Source organism: Electrophorus electricus, chromosome 22, assembly GCF_041902795.1.
Source record: "Electrophorus electricus isolate QZ-2024a chromosome 22, ASM4190279v1, whole genome shotgun sequence".
Classification (NCBI taxonomy): domain Eukaryota; kingdom Metazoa; phylum Chordata; class Actinopteri; order Gymnotiformes; family Gymnotidae; genus Electrophorus; species Electrophorus electricus.
Window position 1 is genome coordinate 7,430,629 of NC_137518.1, and position 18,626 is coordinate 7,449,254.

Consider the following 18,626-nt stretch of genomic DNA (forward strand, 5'->3'; position numbering starts at 1 on the left):
TCATACACTTCTCTTTCACACCATGGATGGCTATTCATTGGGCTCCGGTTTGGCCTAGGAAGTCTCCCATCCCATTAAACTACAGGTAGGATTAATTACTTGTAAAAAAAAGTCTTACTGTTCATAATGAGATTTCTATAACATCCTGTAACGATGTTCCTAGTAAGGTACTAAAGTATTAGAGTAAGCCACTAGCAACAGTGAGCTCATGGGTTTTATTCCCTGGGAGCTGTTTTACTGATAATTATGTCACTCTGTAAATGTACAATATAATGTTAGGACTCCCATGCTATGGAAACATGATTGCCCTCTTTCCTGGACCTGCAAGGAGAGTGTAGCGTGATCATCTGAGTGCACAGACAATTGCCTCCAGTCTAGCTTCACTTCCACAGAAAGCCTGACCACAGAGTGTGTTGAACTAAAAGGTCATCAGGACTGTCACTACAGTTTTCCAATAAATGTGCATTAGTTCCGCTGGATGGTTCACTTCTTTACTCCCAAATATATAACCTGTTGGTGGAAAAAATGGCTGCTATTCATCAGAATTCATCATCTTAAATTAGCAACACTTTTTGTTGCACAGTTTTTAAAAGTTTTGTCAGTATTTAGTTTGAGACAGTTAGCCTTCATATAATCCTTTAAATGAAAGATATACTGTTAAGGTTCAGAGTGGCAAATCAGTGGTAGATTTAATACATCTCTCTCAGATTTTAACATTAATCAGTGTGTCATCATTGTAATGATGATAATTAACACTGATGGTCTGGCCACGGGGGAGCAAATATGCTGAGAAAAAGACTAAGAATTGATGGCTAGAGGTATTCCTGGAGTAACAGAACATATAAGGGTTTACATTTCCTAATTATAATAAAATGCTGTCCATCAATGAGGTATTACATGAACCAAATATGGGCTGTGCCTGTAATGATGGATGTGGAAAGACAGGAGAGAAGCTTATGACTCATAGTGACAAAAGTAACACAAAGTTACACACACACTACAAGGCTAAAATGGCACAAATTCCTTTTTCTTTTTTGCTTGAGCTGATTTTTTTATCACTGCAGAGAAAAAATCTGATCTTTTTAAATCAAACACATATCCAATATGTAACCATGTGACTGTGAAGAGAACTCTTGGATCTAAGATGCGTTCTTTATATATTACACTTTACTGCACATGCAAATATAACTGTCATCATCACATCTACTTACCTTCAGTGACCCATGCATCTCTCACCACAGGAGTGCCAGTAATGGCTAAAAATGGCTAAAGTAATGTATCCAAACCATATCTTTGTGATGAAGGCATGTTTTACTAGTCTTTAATATATATTGCTACTGAAACAATTGATTGGCTCACAAATATGTGAGGGTTATGCATATGACATTACTGATTTTGAAAATGCTCACATGCAAGTCCTTTCAGGGCAGAGGTTCATAATAATGACAGAATTTATTTATTTACAAACACTGTCAGGCCAGAAAAAAATAATCTAAGCAGAAATAAGAACTGATCAATCAATGCTGTATAATGAAAACAAGATTGGAAGAATTTACAGCATTTATCAGACACAAGTTTATTGAAACAGCCATCCTTTCACTACCTATTTTCACTGGAAAAAGTAGACCAGTTGATTGCAATCTTGGTATAACACTTGATCCTTTAACTCTGAACCCCATAACAGGTCACATACTAAAGCTTTTCTTTTTTTGCCCTCTGCTTGGTTTGAAATGTACTGAGAAACAGGTTCCTACCTATATACAGTTGAATAATGTATAAAACTCATATCTGAAGTATATCTAACATGAGTAGTTTTGGGGCATGTTACACATTGAAAATGGAAATGTTTGAGGAGAGGTGGGTCCAAAAAGACAATATTCCTAGGAAAGAAAGAATTGAATAACTTTGGCCTTAAAGCAATCATTTTGCCAAAAAAAAACCCCCCCACACAATTTCCCCCTTATGTCAAATGTTTGGTGTGTTGCTTCTTTTGTTTAGTTATGGAGGTACAAGATGAACATGACTAACATGTATAATTAAGTATTTTCTATAATGCAATACTATAAACACAATTAAATTGTGCATATTCTTTGTTCTAATTTAATTAGCAAAATCCAATGGACAACTCTCAAAATGGCATCTCTCCAATTTTTTAAGGCATAATAATTTGGCACAGTACATAATTTGTCAAAATACGCTAAAGGTTTTGTACTGTGCCAAAAAGCACACAAGCAAACTAACAAAGCAGGGGCTTAAGGCAAATGTGGGTTGACTTCGACATCACACAACCTCGCCTTGCTGTTCCTGAGACTTGCTATCTCATGGTAAATCCTCTGACATCATGCTGGTGTACTGTTCTCTTTATGCTAGTCTTTGACACAGTTAGACCTGATCTGTTCAACTGTTTGGTTGTTTTCATGATTTAAAGCATTCGTCAGTCATTCATTGCTGTGGATCTTCTTGTTCTGCTTTTTCTCCTTCTGAGCTCCTTGCCCTTAGTGACCTCATGCTTTTCCTTTCATGACTTTGTCATTCACTTCTTTCTTTCTTTTTTCCTTATTGACAACTCACTTTCAGACGACCACCACCCTGCTGGCTTGCCGTTCTCTTCTTTCTCATTAGGAAACGGGTGGTGATGCATGCCTGTTTTTACAACCAGCCCTAAACCCTTAGCTGAAGGCCAGGAGCAGGATTAATGGTCCACCGCTCCCTCTACACTTTTAATTAGAAATGGAGACACTGTAGGAGACTCCAGGCCCTCTCATTTTTATATTTCCATTTTATTTTTCATTCCATGATTTTTCTCTCTTTGTTCATCCATTTTTCCAGTGACCTGCCAAACAACACTCTTATTGCTTTATCAAGTTTGGTTTAAGGGATTTCTTCTCAAATATTTTATTATTTCAAGTATCCAGGAAGATGTCAGGCAAAAATATAAATCTTTTCTTAAACAATGTCCTAGAAACAATGTCCCAGAAATGGAATCTGTATATTGAAGTCTACGTAAATCAATGCCCTCCAATATGTACATACACATATTTGAAAATAAAAAACATCTTAGAGCATGACAGAATGTAACTGTATGAACACCATTGTCCCTAGCACCTCTATTCTTTTGCATCCTGACTGCATGCCTTCAGAATTTCAGGCAGCTGAGAGCAGATCAAATATAAATGAAGACAGAGACACATAAAAAAGGGAATAAAATATAGTGCTGTGCCACTTTATACCCCCAACTGCAATCTCATTGCCATGGCAACACACTCTGCTCCAGTCAGATATATGAGATCATTAAAAGCTCCCTTGTAAAAAAGTGTATAATGTATAGACCTTGTTTTAATCCTTGCACAATTTTACTGATCTCTGTTAAGCGAATGTTAATTATGGCAATCATTTAATTAGAAGATGCCTAGCCTGCTTTACTACACTCTTTCTCTCAGCTCATTACTAAAAATGACCTACCTGACACCCATCTATCATTCTGAATCAAAGAAGGTTACATGCATGTATGTGTTCAGGCAGAGGCTTGTTGAGCAGCCAGTGTATGTAAATATAAATTATTTAATATAGGAAATTAACATGCAAGTTTTTATGGATGATGCAAGTTAAAAGTTAATTACAGCACCATACATGAGCCTTTTCCAGACTCATGTAGTTGATCATTCTCATTTAAACACACTGGGCTGCAGAACTATCCACTAAGACACTCATGTTTTTATCATGTTACATATAAATTCTAATGGAATAAATTAGGACTACAAATATTTAGCACCAAGCTGGTCATGTATTTTTCATATTCCTCAAATCAATATTTAAATCTTGTATTTAGTGATGTATACAGTTTCTTATTGTGAGCATCAGCATATGCAAAACAATGGTTACATTTGTAATATGAATGATTATATTTAGTTTTCAGCGCTTCCAGTTATGAATGCAATCAGATTCATGGGTTTACACAGTCTACTTTCCCCAATTTAATTGACTAGCTACCTATTTCCATTGCATTGAAATTCCATTTGGATTTAGTGTAATTGGATTGCTAAATATAATTTATACTGATTTAGGTGTTAATATGAATGTTTCATTTCAAAATATCAGTCTGATTACTAAAGAACTCCTACACTCCATATAAATGTAGCTAATGTTATTTCTGCATTGGAGCACTGTTGCAGTTATTCTTGTGTGGCCTGTGTGCAGCCATGATTTCATCCTGTTGTACAGTTTTTGAGTATAGGGTTTGGTCTGCCGTGGCACATTTGGAAGTTTCAAAAGGCTTCAAAATGCTTAAAATAGCAGTTTCCAGCAGTAATAAATAATAAGTAGTAGTTGTGAGTTTGGCCATAACATTGTAAATTGTACATTGTAACTTTTTGTCCCACAAACAAAAGTAGGTGGTCCTTATAGTACTTGTTACATTAAATTCAAATATGTTTTTTAGAATGATCATTGTTCTTAAGTGACAGAGCAATTAAATTTTACCATAGTATATATTACATATTCATAATTAAGGTCGTTAAAATATGTACAATTGTTTTTAACCTATATTTGGCCTCAGGAAAATCCCTCATCAGTGTCCGGTAATAATCTGTCAACGTCAAGGGGATCCACTTTCCTTGGTATGCTTTTACATACTATACATAATGATATATGTGTATCCTGGAACAAAAAAACTATCCATTATAGGAAAATTCTGAAAGCATTTAGATTAAATTTGCAAAAATACATATGAAATAAGATTTTTCATGGGACAATCCAGTGTAACTGTTGGAGTTTGCTAAATATACTCACAAATAGTCCTCAGCAGGAACTATCCATATGATACAAGTCTTATTTTACTATATCCAACAACATGCACACTTTTTTGATGAAACGTTTCTTTATAAAATTAACTTTGGAACAAAGTTTTCAAACAAGAAGTACAATAAAAAAGGAGAATATTTAGGAATATTATGGAATAAGCGATTAATACAAATGGCATCTTTGCCTAAACACTTTTCAATTCTAATCATGCCAGTTCCAGTTTTCCACTAGATTTGTGCAAGGCACTGAAAAGGCACACAGCTTATAGAAAGAGATGAAAGTAATGAAAAATGAAATGAACTAAGGAAATAAGAGCATTTTCCATTCCTATTGATTCCAAATTTCAGGATTTCATGTTTTAAAAGGGGGGTGGGGCACCTCGGATATTTTTTAAAATCCCTGCATTTGGAGATATGTCAGACATCTTACAAAAATCAAAACAATGACCAAATATTACTCTGAAGATAATGAATTAACATATACATACCAAAGTCTGTATAAAGCCTGCTATTTTCTTATTAGCTGTTTTATCATTTAAATGGCCTAGAATATTTCTGCAACTGAAAATGACACTGGCAAAGTAATCAGAACTACAAAAACATTGAACAAAACAAAATGAACAAGTGAACATAAACAGATATTCCAAACCACCAAATGGAGAACCTTCAAGAAATGTATACATCTACAATTATGGTCAAAATGCATGCACAACAGGTATATAATGGTACGTAAAAAAAAAAAAAAATGTCAATCAGTATAAACACATTGTAATCCTGTGGCCCTTTGATACATTTATAGAGACAATTTCTAGAGAAATTGCAAGACTATCACTGAAGGGTCATAATGCATCACTGAGTTGCCATGTCATGCTATTCCTTGAATAAAGGGTATTCCCAGCGATATGGCTGTATATCCTAGCTATTGCAACATTGTGTAGGATTAATAAATTTATAAACACCACACACACACACACACACACACAAAAATATTATATTTTATATATATATATATATATATATATATATATATATATATATATATATATATATATATATATATATATATATATATATATATATATGCGCATGCACACACACATAATGGCTTTGGTGTATGATTTTGGTCACATCTAGAATATGTATACTAATTTCTGCAAGCCACAGATGACACAGAAGCCACTTTTAGCGGTACTTCATGCTAAAACTGCAGGCCATATTTACCCTGTTATAATTCTGGATATCAGTGCATATACAATAATCTGGTCACTGCAGTTTTATGTAGCACTTAAGACAGCTTTGAAAAGGCTGTTCACCAAAGCTAATGTGGCAAAAGGTGTAGGAAAGCTAGATGGCTTCAGTTAGACTGATCGGCCAATAATAATGAAATTGTTTTATTTCAAGCATTACAAGCAACATTAACATTTATGAGTATTGTGCTCCTTTAATATTGAAAATGACTGGTCTGCACTATGAAAAAAAAAGACAATTCTTGGAAGCCCCATGTTCATATTTTCATTTAAACGGTATATAAAAAGTTGTTCTGAAGGCAGGTGTTTTGTTAATTTTATGGCATGTTTCTTCTAACTGGAATACATGAAAAAATGTATGATCTTGACAATGCTCAGTAACGAATTGAGTGCCTAGATAAATGTTTACAGATTATAGAACACAACAGGACTGTTGGGCCTGAGCTTGTTTAAACTGCACTAGCAATTACTAATGGAAAGAAGAGGATTTTTTATTTTTTATTTTTTGGCTTTTAAAGATCTTGAAATAAAATGCTGTAGAAATCATATTATTAATCATATAAATGAGAACACTGCCATGACAGAGATGAACTGGGATTGGAAGCCTTTACATTTTAAGGCAACAAAAAAATTGCACCCGCATCTCAAAAAGTCTTCAACTTTATGGCTATGTGTTATTAGAGACATGCATTACATTCTGTATTGCATCCTCATACAAACAACGTCAGCAGCAGAAGAGCTTGTTTATATTTTACATGTTCATCCAACACTGTAATCTGTCACTGAAGAGGTATAAAGATAGCATTCATAAAGATTATGATTATGGCTCATGATAACAGATTTTATTGTCTTTCTATATTCACATGATACTGAATTGGGGAATGATCCACTAAGGCATACTTTTGTTATTAGTACATGCCATAGTGCATTTGAACAGAGTAAACTTAATCACTTTGAGTCTAATAATATTTAACGCCAATCTTCATCTCATAGCATACAATTATAGCAAAATGTTAAAGTTATGTTTTCACTGGTATCAGTACATGATTCAGACAATGCTATGTTTGATTTGGTGTGCTGTGATGTGCCCTTGTTTGATCTACAGGCAGATTTGATTTGGTCCTTGCATAGAATTGCCCTGAGTAAAAGTTTTGGTCTATCCTAACTTGACAGATCAATATGTCTTTGTGTTGTTAACACACGTGTTTTTCCAATCGTACACCTAAAAGGTTTTCACCCTCCCATTGCCAGTGCATTAAACCAATCAAGCTTTAAATGTTTCTTTGATTCTGCCACTTTTTATAAACCAAGTCTAAACTTCTGTGCTAAAACCACACAGGAATAATGAGCTTGCATTGAACACAAAGTCTTTTCCAAATTAATCTGTCTCATTTAGTTCTGACAAATGTTGCCTCAATACAAAGAATATAACAAAATGTAAAAATCCATTAGACAGGAGAGTGTCCCAAAAGCCAGAAAAAAGGGTGAAAAATACAAAAATGCATGACTTGGAAGAAAAGAATGCTGCTTGAAGTATTTCCCTCCAACCTCAATATCCCCCAAGGAACCCTAAACTCATCTTAAAATCCAGCCTTCAGATTCAGAGGGAGAACTGCCAGTTTGCAGATATATGGTGTTGAACCGTAGTAACATAACCACATTATAATTGTGATGCATAAAACACACATGGAAAAAGTTGCCATATGCATAGAAAATAAAATATAAAATGTATACGTACAAAGAAAAACAAATTCATATGTGGAAAGGAAAAAAGAATAACAAAACAAAAAAACAGACAAACAAAAAAAACAACCTGTATTAATTTGTTGCAGTTGTAAGATGGCCATAAAGTGTTGCATGACATGGTCATGTCTGTTTGTTTGTTTGTTTGTTTGTTTGTTTGTTTGTGTGTGTGTGTATTTGAGACTGCTTGAAAGTATGCTTCTGGTGGAGTGCAAGGCTGTACAACACATTCTTAAACATTTGGCATCTCCACATTTTTAAATGTGTTTATTCCCTCCAAATATAGTAAGTAAATGATGCAGTGACTTTGTCTTGCTTTCTCTTTTTCATCTCATTTACATGAGAAATTTAGTGCTTTAAAAAAAGAATCAACTACAATGTTCCATGTCCCATGTCCCACGTTCCAAATTATTTAATCTCTTCTGTCACATTGTCATTAGGTTTCCAAGAACATTCGATATGTTTTGAGGAATGGCTTCTTTCCACGTTTACCTAGAGCAGAAGCATTTTATGGGGTATATATCTTTGACTGCCAATATGTGTATGTGTAGTGTTTATGTATAGAGTACATATAACTGTTTTCAGTGCACATGTATGTCTATGAATGCAGACTGGTTCCATGCTTTCAGAGTATGACTTCATTGTTGTGGTCCTCATAAATCATTCTATTGTGCATGTGCGCAAGCACACACACACACACACACACACACACACACACACACACACACACACACACACACAGTCTCCATTACTGTGCTCTTCCAGCTGTGCTCTTTCTTGCACCCCCAACATCCACCTGCAGAAGACTCCAACCTTCGTCCTCGCTGTCCCCCCCCCTCTCTCTGTCCTCCTCCCCACACTCATCCTCCTCGTCCTCCTCTTCCTCGGGGGCTGAGTCTTCATCTCGCTCCCGCTTTATGGACTGGATGGCAGGAGGAGGTGGGGGACCTGCGGCCACGCCCTCCCCAGCATCACCTCCCTCCTCGTCCACCTCGGGGTTCTCCAGCATCTCCCGGATGAGTGGGGGCATGGGCCCTGGAATTTCCATCTTCAGCGTGATAGCACGTTCTGCTCCTACATATACCGCAGAAATATTGAAAGCAGAATAAAGAAATGGAGAAATTAAACAGGAGCAGATAGGTATGACCAATGGCATTAAAAGAATAATAGGAAGTAGTACAGTGGGAGAATATATTAACAGACTATATAATATTTACAAAATGTGGGGTGTTCTATAAGCAAAATGCATACATCACATCTATAAAAAGAGTGCTGTCTCTAGGGTCTTTTTTCTCTCTCTCTCTCCTCATTCTTCTCTGTAACTTCAAACTGCATCTTTCTCTCTTAGGTTCCCTCAACCCCTCACCAAAGTTCTCCCATCTCTGGGGAATTCCTCTGGCTTTCCCCATCTCCTCTTCATTTTCTTTAACCTTCAGACTCCTTGATGTGAGTCCATTTTTGATCAGTTCATCTTCTCTTTTTGCTACTCCTTTTTGAACACAACAGCCTGCATTCTCTGGACAGCATTAGCTCTTTCCCTTGATTTTTCTTGTGCTGCCTCTATGGTGTGCCTGTAATATGGCTTGGCAAGCTTAAGAGCAGGGGTCTTATACCACCTTAGGTCTATGGGTGTTGGCATTGGGGAAGTTCCCCAAATAGTTCCCCATGTTCAGCTAGTGCAAAGTCCCAATTTTTTGCTTTTGTTTCTTTGGTTTTTCAGTGATCTAGTTGCTGTGTTAGGGTCCTCACACTGATCAGTCGCTCACTTATTTCACTCTGGTTTCCGGTATATGGGGACTGGTAACCATTTTGAATCCATCTTGGGGTGCCAAGATAGAAACTTAAACTTACATTTTCCTTCATGTAGTTAAGCTCACTTCAGATGTTTTCAGATACTTCCACTCTATGGCAGTAAAGGGAAGTGTAAATAGAATATATAACGTGTGTTTGTGTAAGCAGACCTTTAGTGCTGATGCCTCTGAGGTCAGTGACCTTCATGAGCATACGGGGGAACATGTGCGGTTTGTTGGGGCGTCTTCTTCGGGCATAAATCTTTAATGCCTCTAGAAGAGGCTCCTGCAGCTGGTCTACTCTCTGAGGCTCCTCCAAGTCCATGCGGTCTACACAAACCATTCAAGATGACCATGAAAATCAGTAGAAAATTAGACCTAATAAAGAAGAGTGAGCAGCCACCCACAGCAAGACACATAGAAGTCCATTCAAAGAGTGATAAAGGAGTGATTATATATCAACAATCAGATGTAAAAAGAGTAATATACTATTAGAACAAAGCCATAGGAAGCAGTAATCAATAATCTAACAGTAAACATCAGAAACAAGTAGAATTGTTTAAACTGGTTCAGTGTTGACTAACAAGATATATTCTGACATATCTCTTCAGAAACATTCCAATTCTAAACTTCAGGACCTAAATCATAAGACTAAGAAGCAATTTTCTTATGTACTATATAGCAGTGCAAATCCTATATATCAGTGCAGTGGTTAGGGTACTTGACTTGTAATTGGAAGGTTGCTGGTTCAAGCCCCACCACTGCCAAGTTGCCATTGTTGGGCCCCTGAGCAAGGCCCTTAACACTTAATTGCTCTAGTTGTACTCAGTCATAATTGTAAGTTGCTTTGGATAAAAGCATCAGCTAAATGCCCTTTAATGTAAATCAGTGACGTTCTGACTGACCTGTAATTTCACATATAGCACATAATGTTTGAAACTGAACAAGGCTGGATTTCCCAAAAACTGTACTGCAAAGATTATGCTCAAATAGTAGGGCTGGTTTCATATTGAACATACTGCAATACCTCCACAAATAAGGCAGATGGCACTGAGGAGGCCAGTCTCTGTATCATCCATCTCAAGAGGAAGAAGCTGGCCAGCGAAGGCAAACACAAGGTCAGTTAGGGGCCCGAAACCGGCATTGTGCATTTGCGTTCTGTTAAGGGTCAACCCATCCGAGAATGTCATAGTATCCTGCTCTGGAGTGTACCTCGTACAAATCCGCAGCATCTGAGAGGAAGCGAAAGGATGATCGAAAGACAATTATCATCACTGCAAAAGTAGCATTTACTAAAACATAAAATGAAGAGCAGGAAGAACAGAAGGAAAGGATGCAATACATAAATTTGCCTTATTTGTTCCATTAAATTGTGAAGTGACCTTGAGGGTAAAAAAGGCGCTATACAAATTATTATTATTATTTTTTGCCCATGAATGGGTGAATGAAGTGGAAAAACTCAAACTAACAGTAAAACCTGTGTAAAAATGGTTTTAAATGGTTATTAAGTAGTGCATATCTATGTATGAGTAGTTCTTACCAGGATGTCAAGGCAGGCAGATTTAAGCAGTGTAATTTGGTCTGCAATGGTCAGGGAGGTAAAACCTGGCAGTCTCTTTGCAAACTCCACTATCTTAATAATGCACTTAGTGGAGAGCTCACTGAACTTATCCCACAAGCCCAGATCCAGTTGGACCCTGTGATCTGCACTCGAGTTCTATGCCACAGAAGGAGTAAGAGAAACCAGAAGGTAAAGGGAAACAATGAAATAAACAGTCATCTCTGACAAAATGCATATTTATAGACACAATAAAACCAGAAGTATTAAATACATACCTTTTGTTTCAAAATATTAAAAATCTATGCAAAATGTATCTAATATTAAAAATCTATTAAAATGTTTTATCTACATGTTTAATTAGTAACATTTCTTTAGTAACAACAGATTTTTTTTTAGAATGGCAAATGTACAAATTGTGTATATTTCTGTGTGTGTGTGTGTGTGTGTGTGTGTGTGTGTGTGTGTGTGTCTGTGTGTCTGTGTGTCTGTGTGTCTGTGTGTCTGTGTTTTGGCCTGTAACTTACAGTAGTGTATTTTCCCAGCTGACATAGAGAGGGGCAGGTTTCTCTGTGAGCTTTGCTGACTTTGTTGACCAACTCCTCAAGTTCTCCAGTCAGCTCATAACTTTCTGGCAACACAACCTCCTCCTTCACATCTTTCTTCTTCTTATTTCTGTCATTCCGCACAGCTGAAGAGAGAAAGAGAGAGCTTATTATATACATGAAAAAACATGTATATAACTCCAGTTTCAGAGTAAAAATAATAGCTATGGCAGTCATTTATACAAGTGTCACACAATCCTTGTTATCCGTTTTAGAGGTGCTTTATTAATCTTGTCACCTAAATATCAGGCCCTTCTTCACTTGACTTAATACTGAAAGTATAATATTGTGTATTTCTCACCAGGCCTGAGGACCAATGAAACTGAGTGATAGGACTACATGTTGGAACGCTTCAGATGAAGTACGTCCAATAATGTTGTGTCAGAGAAGTAATGGGGAACAGTCTTCTTTATTAAAATGTATGTGTATGCTTCTAAATAAATAAATAAATATATAGATGAGTATGAGACCGAGAACTCCCAGTGTGCCTCAGCCTAGAGTGGATATCCTGAGAGGAAGGAAAGTGTGCTGCTGGCAGAGAACTCCAGGCTGTGGGCTAATGGCAGGAAGGGCTTTCCCAGTGCACCATTGCGTGCAGTGCTTAACACATGCAGACTATCCTTTACTCAGTGGAAACATTGAGATTGAAGCCCTGTGATAGTGGTGAGACAGCCTAGTGCACTTGCTGGCTATGCCCAATGTGGGAGAAACTAATAAATGAATAAAACAAACATGATCAGCAGCTGGGGTGGCTGCTCCTGGCTCAGTTTCTAGGTCTTTTTGTGCTTGGTTGATGTTGGCAGGATCAAATGACACATTAAAGGCTGTGTAGTTGCTTGCTTCTTTGGGGGGGGGGGAAAAAAAGCACTTCTGAAATGCTAGTTTTTGAAATCCAAAAATGTTTCACAATGCATTTTATCTTTACCTAATAAGTCTATCCTTACCTTGCTAAGGATCGACAGCTCTTTGCTTCAAGGGCATATATGGTTCCCTCTTAACATTTTTTACACTTTCTTCCTATATGTTCTGGAACCGCTCTTGCAGGCTCACAGATACTCCAATAATCACTGAACTCAGAGCCCATTAATATTTCAGATCCTCACTGCCTTCTGTTAATTTCCGTCAGTGTTAACATCTTGCCTGAAAGGAAGCTTCACTTCCTTAAACTATGAATTTTCTCACCTTCTTTAGACATGCCAACCTCAAAACACTTCTGTAGGCGACAGTACTGGCAACGGTTCCTGGTCACCTTGTTGATCTGGCAGTTCTTATCCCGATGGCAAGTGTACACCATGTTCTTCTGAATACTACGCCGAAAGAAACCCTGAGAAAGACAGTGAGAGGTATACAGACCAGAAGAGTTACAAGGAGAGCAGCAAGGTGTTTCCAGTATAGTTTCACAATATGAGCTGTTAAAACATTCTTAGCGATAAGCTGAATGCACTGGATAATGTGGGCCCACTGAGATGACTAAACGCTTAAGTGATAAGCTACAATTGTACCACTAACATTTAATGGTCTCCAGATCCTTGAGTAGGAAATGTATCATATAAACCAATAAATAAATAAATAAAAAACGTCTCCACTAGGGTGCAGCACTTGACCAGCTAAGAAATGCTCTTGAAAACATACCTGTCCACTTTTTTTGTTTCACTCTAACACATTTCAGTCGGATAATGGAGGGCTGTAGAATTTCATATCTCTCAGGTGCTTTTGAAATTGAAATAGAACAACAACGCAGACATTCTTGTAGTCCTTGTCTGGTCCGGGAGCCTCTGTTTCAACACACTGCAAGAGTGTGTGCCACCCTCAAAGTAATTCTAGAACAAATATTTTGATCTGAAATTTGCTGTTACTGGCCCAACTTGTCTATACAAGTGCTGGTTTGTGCAAACCCATGCATTCAAGCTAAAATGCACTGGTCTGAATCAAACTGAACTGAACCCACTGACCTGAAGCAAATGACTCAAACCAAAGCAAACACATCAGAGCTCCACTACATCAAACTGAATAGCCCATGAAAATGGTAAACTGGATCGTTGGATGAGGTAGTTTGATGGCTTTCGTCATAGTTCCTTACCTTGCATCCTTCGCAAGAGCTGACTCCATAGTGGTAGCCTGAGGACTTGTCCTGACACACAAAGCACGGCTTATAAACTCTAGGAGGAGGGGGTGGAGAAGGTGAACTGGGCACCATCTCCTCTGAACTTGTACTTTGGGTTTCCACAGCTTTAAAGAGAGAGACACAAAATGTTACAAGAAAAGAAAATGATATGGGTGTTATTTTAAAATGCTGAAAAAGAAACATTTAGGAAAGTACAAATCTTTAAATTGGCATCTGCAATTCCAGTCGCTTCTGATTCTGTTGACTTTTTGTAGCTTTTTTTTTTTTAAGTGTGCAACTTCTTAACCTATTCTTATTCTATAAATAAAATGTAGACCTATAAACATATGTTTGGTGATATTAATGGATTTAAAGGGCAGATAGTTTAGATAGAGGTTTTCAAATGTACCAAGCTCAAGAAGTGATCTCAGAGGGAAATATTTTCTGAACCCAGTGAGGGGCAGAGGTGGTGATTGATGTGGGGAGAGACATAACCAGAGGCTGAGAGACACAAAAGTGAATTTCAAGCCAGTTGGCTACACTGATAAAGTTGTCTGGGGCAGACAAGCTTTTCATTGACACACCTAATATGGATTTGTGCGTATGTGCATGTGTGTGCGTGCGCGCGCGTGTGTGTGTGTGTGTGTGTGTGTGTATCTTAAGTGTGTGTCTTTATCCAATTCAATATCACACTCCCAAATGGATATGCACTCATACCTATAAACACACAATGGAATAGATGCACATAAAGCAAAAAACACATATGGCTGACACATAATGTTATTTGTGATGAGTCTCCAATGTAAACATTGTATAATCAAACACACACATTGCTGTTCCCTCTGGCTAACAAGAATAGTGCTATTTAACTTCAACTGCTGTCACTTAGTTCAACCTTCACCTCTCGTCACCCTCTATCCTGCCTGAACCCCTCCCCCCCACCCCTTATGTTTCCTGCACCCTAAATTCCTTAGACCTGCCTGGCTGGCTTTTTACTAGAGGTCCAGACTCATAAGATGCTCCATAAAGGCCGTCTGTAGGCTGGGAGGGGGGCCTCTGTCCTAGCTGACCGGAGCTTTATTGGTACCCAGTCACCTTGGGCGGCTATTCATGCCATTGCCAGCTGTCCCCCTAGCTCCAAACTTGTAAAAAAAAAAAAAAAAAAAAAAAAAAAAAGGAGAAAGAAAACATTGAGAACTGGGATCTCCAGAGCTTTGACTTTTATGACTCACAAACAGTCCCTGCCAACCCAGTGTTCTGAAAGCACAAGGCCAAAATGTGTCCACCCCTCATCTCTCTCCTCCCATTCTCCCCTCATTCTCACACCACAGCCACCGTTTAACAAGGGAGGGACAACTTCAAAAAGGACAGGCTGCAGAATGGGGTGATCTAGTAAAAAGAGGGGTAGGGTTTGAAGAGAATGAGAACCAGAAATAATGAGGGGGAGAGACAGAGAGACTGTGTGTGTGTGTGTGTGTGTGTGTGTGTGTGTGTGTGTGTGTGTGTGTGTGTGTGTGTGTGTGAAAATGAAAGCATGTCCATTTCACTTTGACCTTGGCTTTGACTGCACTTTGGCCACTCAACACTTAAACATGAGTTAAAAGTCATGGTAGCATACAGTGTGTCTACATTACCCAGTATGTGTGTGAGTGTATACTATCATACCCATCTTACAGTGTGTGTACTACCATACCCAGCTCATGAACATATTATGTGTGTGTATGCATGTATCTGCGTGTGGTGTGTGTGTGTGTATATACTACCTTGCCCTGCAAAAGAAGAACAACTGAAACAATCACAACATTAGGAATATGAGAGCAAGCTCAACAGCCTAGTTTCAGTTACTAGCACTCGGCCTTATGATTTTTCTTAAAGGGGACCTCTTTTGATTTGATGGTTGGTGCTTCTTACTATTTCTTCTGTACAAATTTCTAAATGATGCATGTCTATGAAACAAACATTTAAAAAATTTATTTAAAAAACTTTTTAAAAACAACTTCACATTAGCAGAATATGGAAATCCCCCCCCCCCCCAACATTCTCTGAGGACAAAGATTGCAACCAGAGCCCCATGTTTACGTAGTAACCCTAACCTGAGCACGCTTTGCAGTAATGCCTAAGCCTCTGGGAGAGGTGTTGAAAATAACACCTCCTATTGTAGAAGTCAGAGTCTGGTGCCATGAGAGCAATGATTGACAGTGTGTCAGCGTGTGCAATGAAAAGGTATTCTAACTTTTGATTGTTCTGCTTTTTGTTTTTTTTTTTACCAGCTTTTGAGTTGAGTAGGTGTTAAGTTGAAAGTCCTTTCTGTTGCTGATTATATAACTAGTTCTGCACGAAAGCTACCTAAAACAGCTTTTCTTGAAGAACAAACAAATCCACTTCTTAAGCACCTCTCACATCTCTAACACCTCTTCTTAAGGAGTACTTTACTACAAAAATTCTAAGATAACTATCGATGACAGTCAGGAAAGAATCGGCATTAGCTCTTTTGCATTACATTAATTTTCTTTAAAGCCCCTGTCGACTTATTTTGATGATCTGCTCACTATTCTGTATAGCTTTTGTAAATTATTTACGATGAGCTGGCAGACTGATGATGTTGAGAATGATGTGAACTGATGATGATGAGATTGAAAGAATGATGTTAGTCTTTTCTTTTGAGAGAGTTTGTCATTATTTTTTTCTAATCATTTTTTTGGTTGGTTTTGAGTTGCATGGGGCAACTTTGGTAATTTTGGTGTACATAAGGTCTGGTCTGTTTGACGTATTTCACAGGTCCCGCTGGTTCTGTCACTGGAAGTGGTGGCTATTTACAAACTTGTCACTTTTTAGAATATAACTGTCTAATGGTTGAGGGCACATACTGGTGTATACAATGAAAGGCTTTGCTCACATTTGCAGTTTTAAGAAGATTTTGTTTCGAGATGCATGTTGGATCACAGACATCCTCTAAATTGCATTATTGAGATTTGCTACAATATTTTAAACCTTATTACATTTGAAAGATGCCTCTTACATAAAATGACCACTTTCTTCCACATTAATGGCTAAACCACACTGTGCACCCACCACTGCCACTAATGCTGGTTTGTTACATTGTCAGGGAGATGATACTGTCAATCATTATACGATCTGACCTCCCCCCCCCCAGCATTTAACTACTATTAAATTGTATTAATACATATTTAGCGAATATAACATTGGTAAATGCTTATTCCAATGCATAACTTTACTATTAAAAGGATTTTAAAATCAAGTTCATGGGTCCTTTAACTGAATTTTTACATGTAAATTTATATATTTTGTGGTAAGCAGACATTTCCATCTTTTCCATCAATTCATGACGTCATTGTTCTGTGAAAAAAAAAAGAAAAAGCAATTTGTGTTGTACATTAACACTCAAGAATTAAGAAACACTGATACAGAAGGCTAAGAAAAAATGGTCTCCTGGACAAAGTTACTTGCAGTGGATGCAATTTTCTTTAAATTGAAACTTCTAAATATCTCATAGAAAGAAATTATAAAATATGTATGTGCTGGCCATTACAAAGAATGATATGCATGAACTTGGAACAGTCACTGTAATTATTATCATGCATATCTCATGAATAGGACGAGTAGCTGAGGCGCTGTGAAATGTTTGCATGCGCACACACATGCATACACTCATACACACAGTGGGCTGTGGTATTGAAAATGGAGCATATTTGAATAGCTTCTTTCATTTCCTTTGCATGCTTGTGTGTGTGTGTGTGTGTGTGTGTGTGTGTGTGTGTGTGTATATACACGTGTGTGTATGTGTGTGTAAATGGACTCTGGTGCATGACTCACTGCCAGAAAGCTGCAGACTTGTTTTCAGTTCTACAAGGAGCTCTTAATGTTCCAGTGTTCATAACAAAGACTATGAGTTATAGGTGTCGAGTTTTAAACTACAGCTAGATTTTGTAAATGAGTCCAGGCTCACATCTCATCAAGTAACTTTAGAATAAGGATCACTGGAATGAGAATCCTGATCTGTGGTCCCACCTGCTCACAAAATAAAATTCAATAGGATGGCAAAAAAAGTCCATCACACTAACTCTGAAGTGCCTGATAGAACTAATCATTGTTTTCAGGTTGCATAACTTGTGTGCTATGCCTAGTTTCTAAATAGTTGAATATTCTTCAGTTTTCAGTTCAGTTTTCCTATGATTCTATCCAATTTATGCATGTGTCCGTGCTCTCGAAATACAAGAAATATCACCTCAGTGAAGTGCCCACATGTTGCAAGATTTCCTAAGACGGCGAATGTCAGGTGAATGTCAGTGACTCGGTGCACATCTTGGCGCCTTGCACTAAGCTGCAGCACTTCTCAAGTTTCAGCATAAAGGACTTTTTTTTCCTTTCTTTCTTTTCTTTTCTCTACTTTTTGTATGTTTGGCCCAATACTGGGCTGCGGTGCTCAGAAGTCTCCTTGAACCTCGTTTGATTTGGAAATGTGACTTTTACATAACTGCTTGCATTCTAATATGTTCCCTCTGATGTGTTATGTGCTGTAGCATTCAGAGGAATTTGTGTATTGGATATTCAAACTGTTAATATGTCAACCTGAAAACATGCTGCTAATTTTACACCTATTTGAATAATAAAGTATTCCGCTATGGCTCTTTGTATGGCACAGATGTCGATATATTGAAAATAGTATCAGCTCTAGCATGTCAATATATTGAAATTAGTACCCTCAAATCACCCAGGTTACTGAAACACCCTCAAGCCATCCAAGTGCTCTTGACCTCAA

At 37.6% G+C, this 18,626-nt stretch overlaps 1 protein-coding gene and 1 long non-coding RNA gene across 5 annotated transcripts in view; one reads left to right on the top strand and one right to left on the bottom strand.

The window, feature by feature from the left end:
- Positions 1-7,796: 7,796 nt before the first annotated feature.
- Positions 7,797-18,626, bottom strand: part of rargb (retinoic acid receptor, gamma b) — a 35,157-nt gene continuing 24,327 nt past the window's right edge. For all 4 annotated transcript variants that reach the window (XM_081705563.1, XM_081705564.1, XM_081705562.1 and 1 more), the window contains 7 exons: positions 13,823-13,971; positions 12,925-13,066; positions 11,665-11,828; positions 11,120-11,296; positions 10,607-10,811; positions 9,751-9,909; positions 7,797-8,863 (listed from right to left, as the gene is read on the bottom strand). In XM_081705563.1, the coding sequence (XP_081561689.1) occupies positions 8,538-8,863; positions 9,751-9,909; positions 10,607-10,811; positions 11,120-11,296; positions 11,665-11,828; positions 12,925-13,066; positions 13,823-13,971 (1,322 nt within the window). In that variant the 3' untranslated portion in view covers positions 7,797-8,537. The remainder of the gene's footprint in view (positions 8,864-9,750; positions 9,910-10,606; positions 10,812-11,119; positions 11,297-11,664; positions 11,829-12,924; positions 13,067-13,822; positions 13,972-18,626) is intronic.
- On the top strand, positions 11,198-15,034 carry LOC113572453 (uncharacterized). Its single transcript, XR_003410111.2, has 3 exons — positions 11,198-11,329; positions 12,047-12,103; positions 12,934-15,034. It is a non-coding gene; the product is annotated as an uncharacterized LOC113572453 (long non-coding RNA).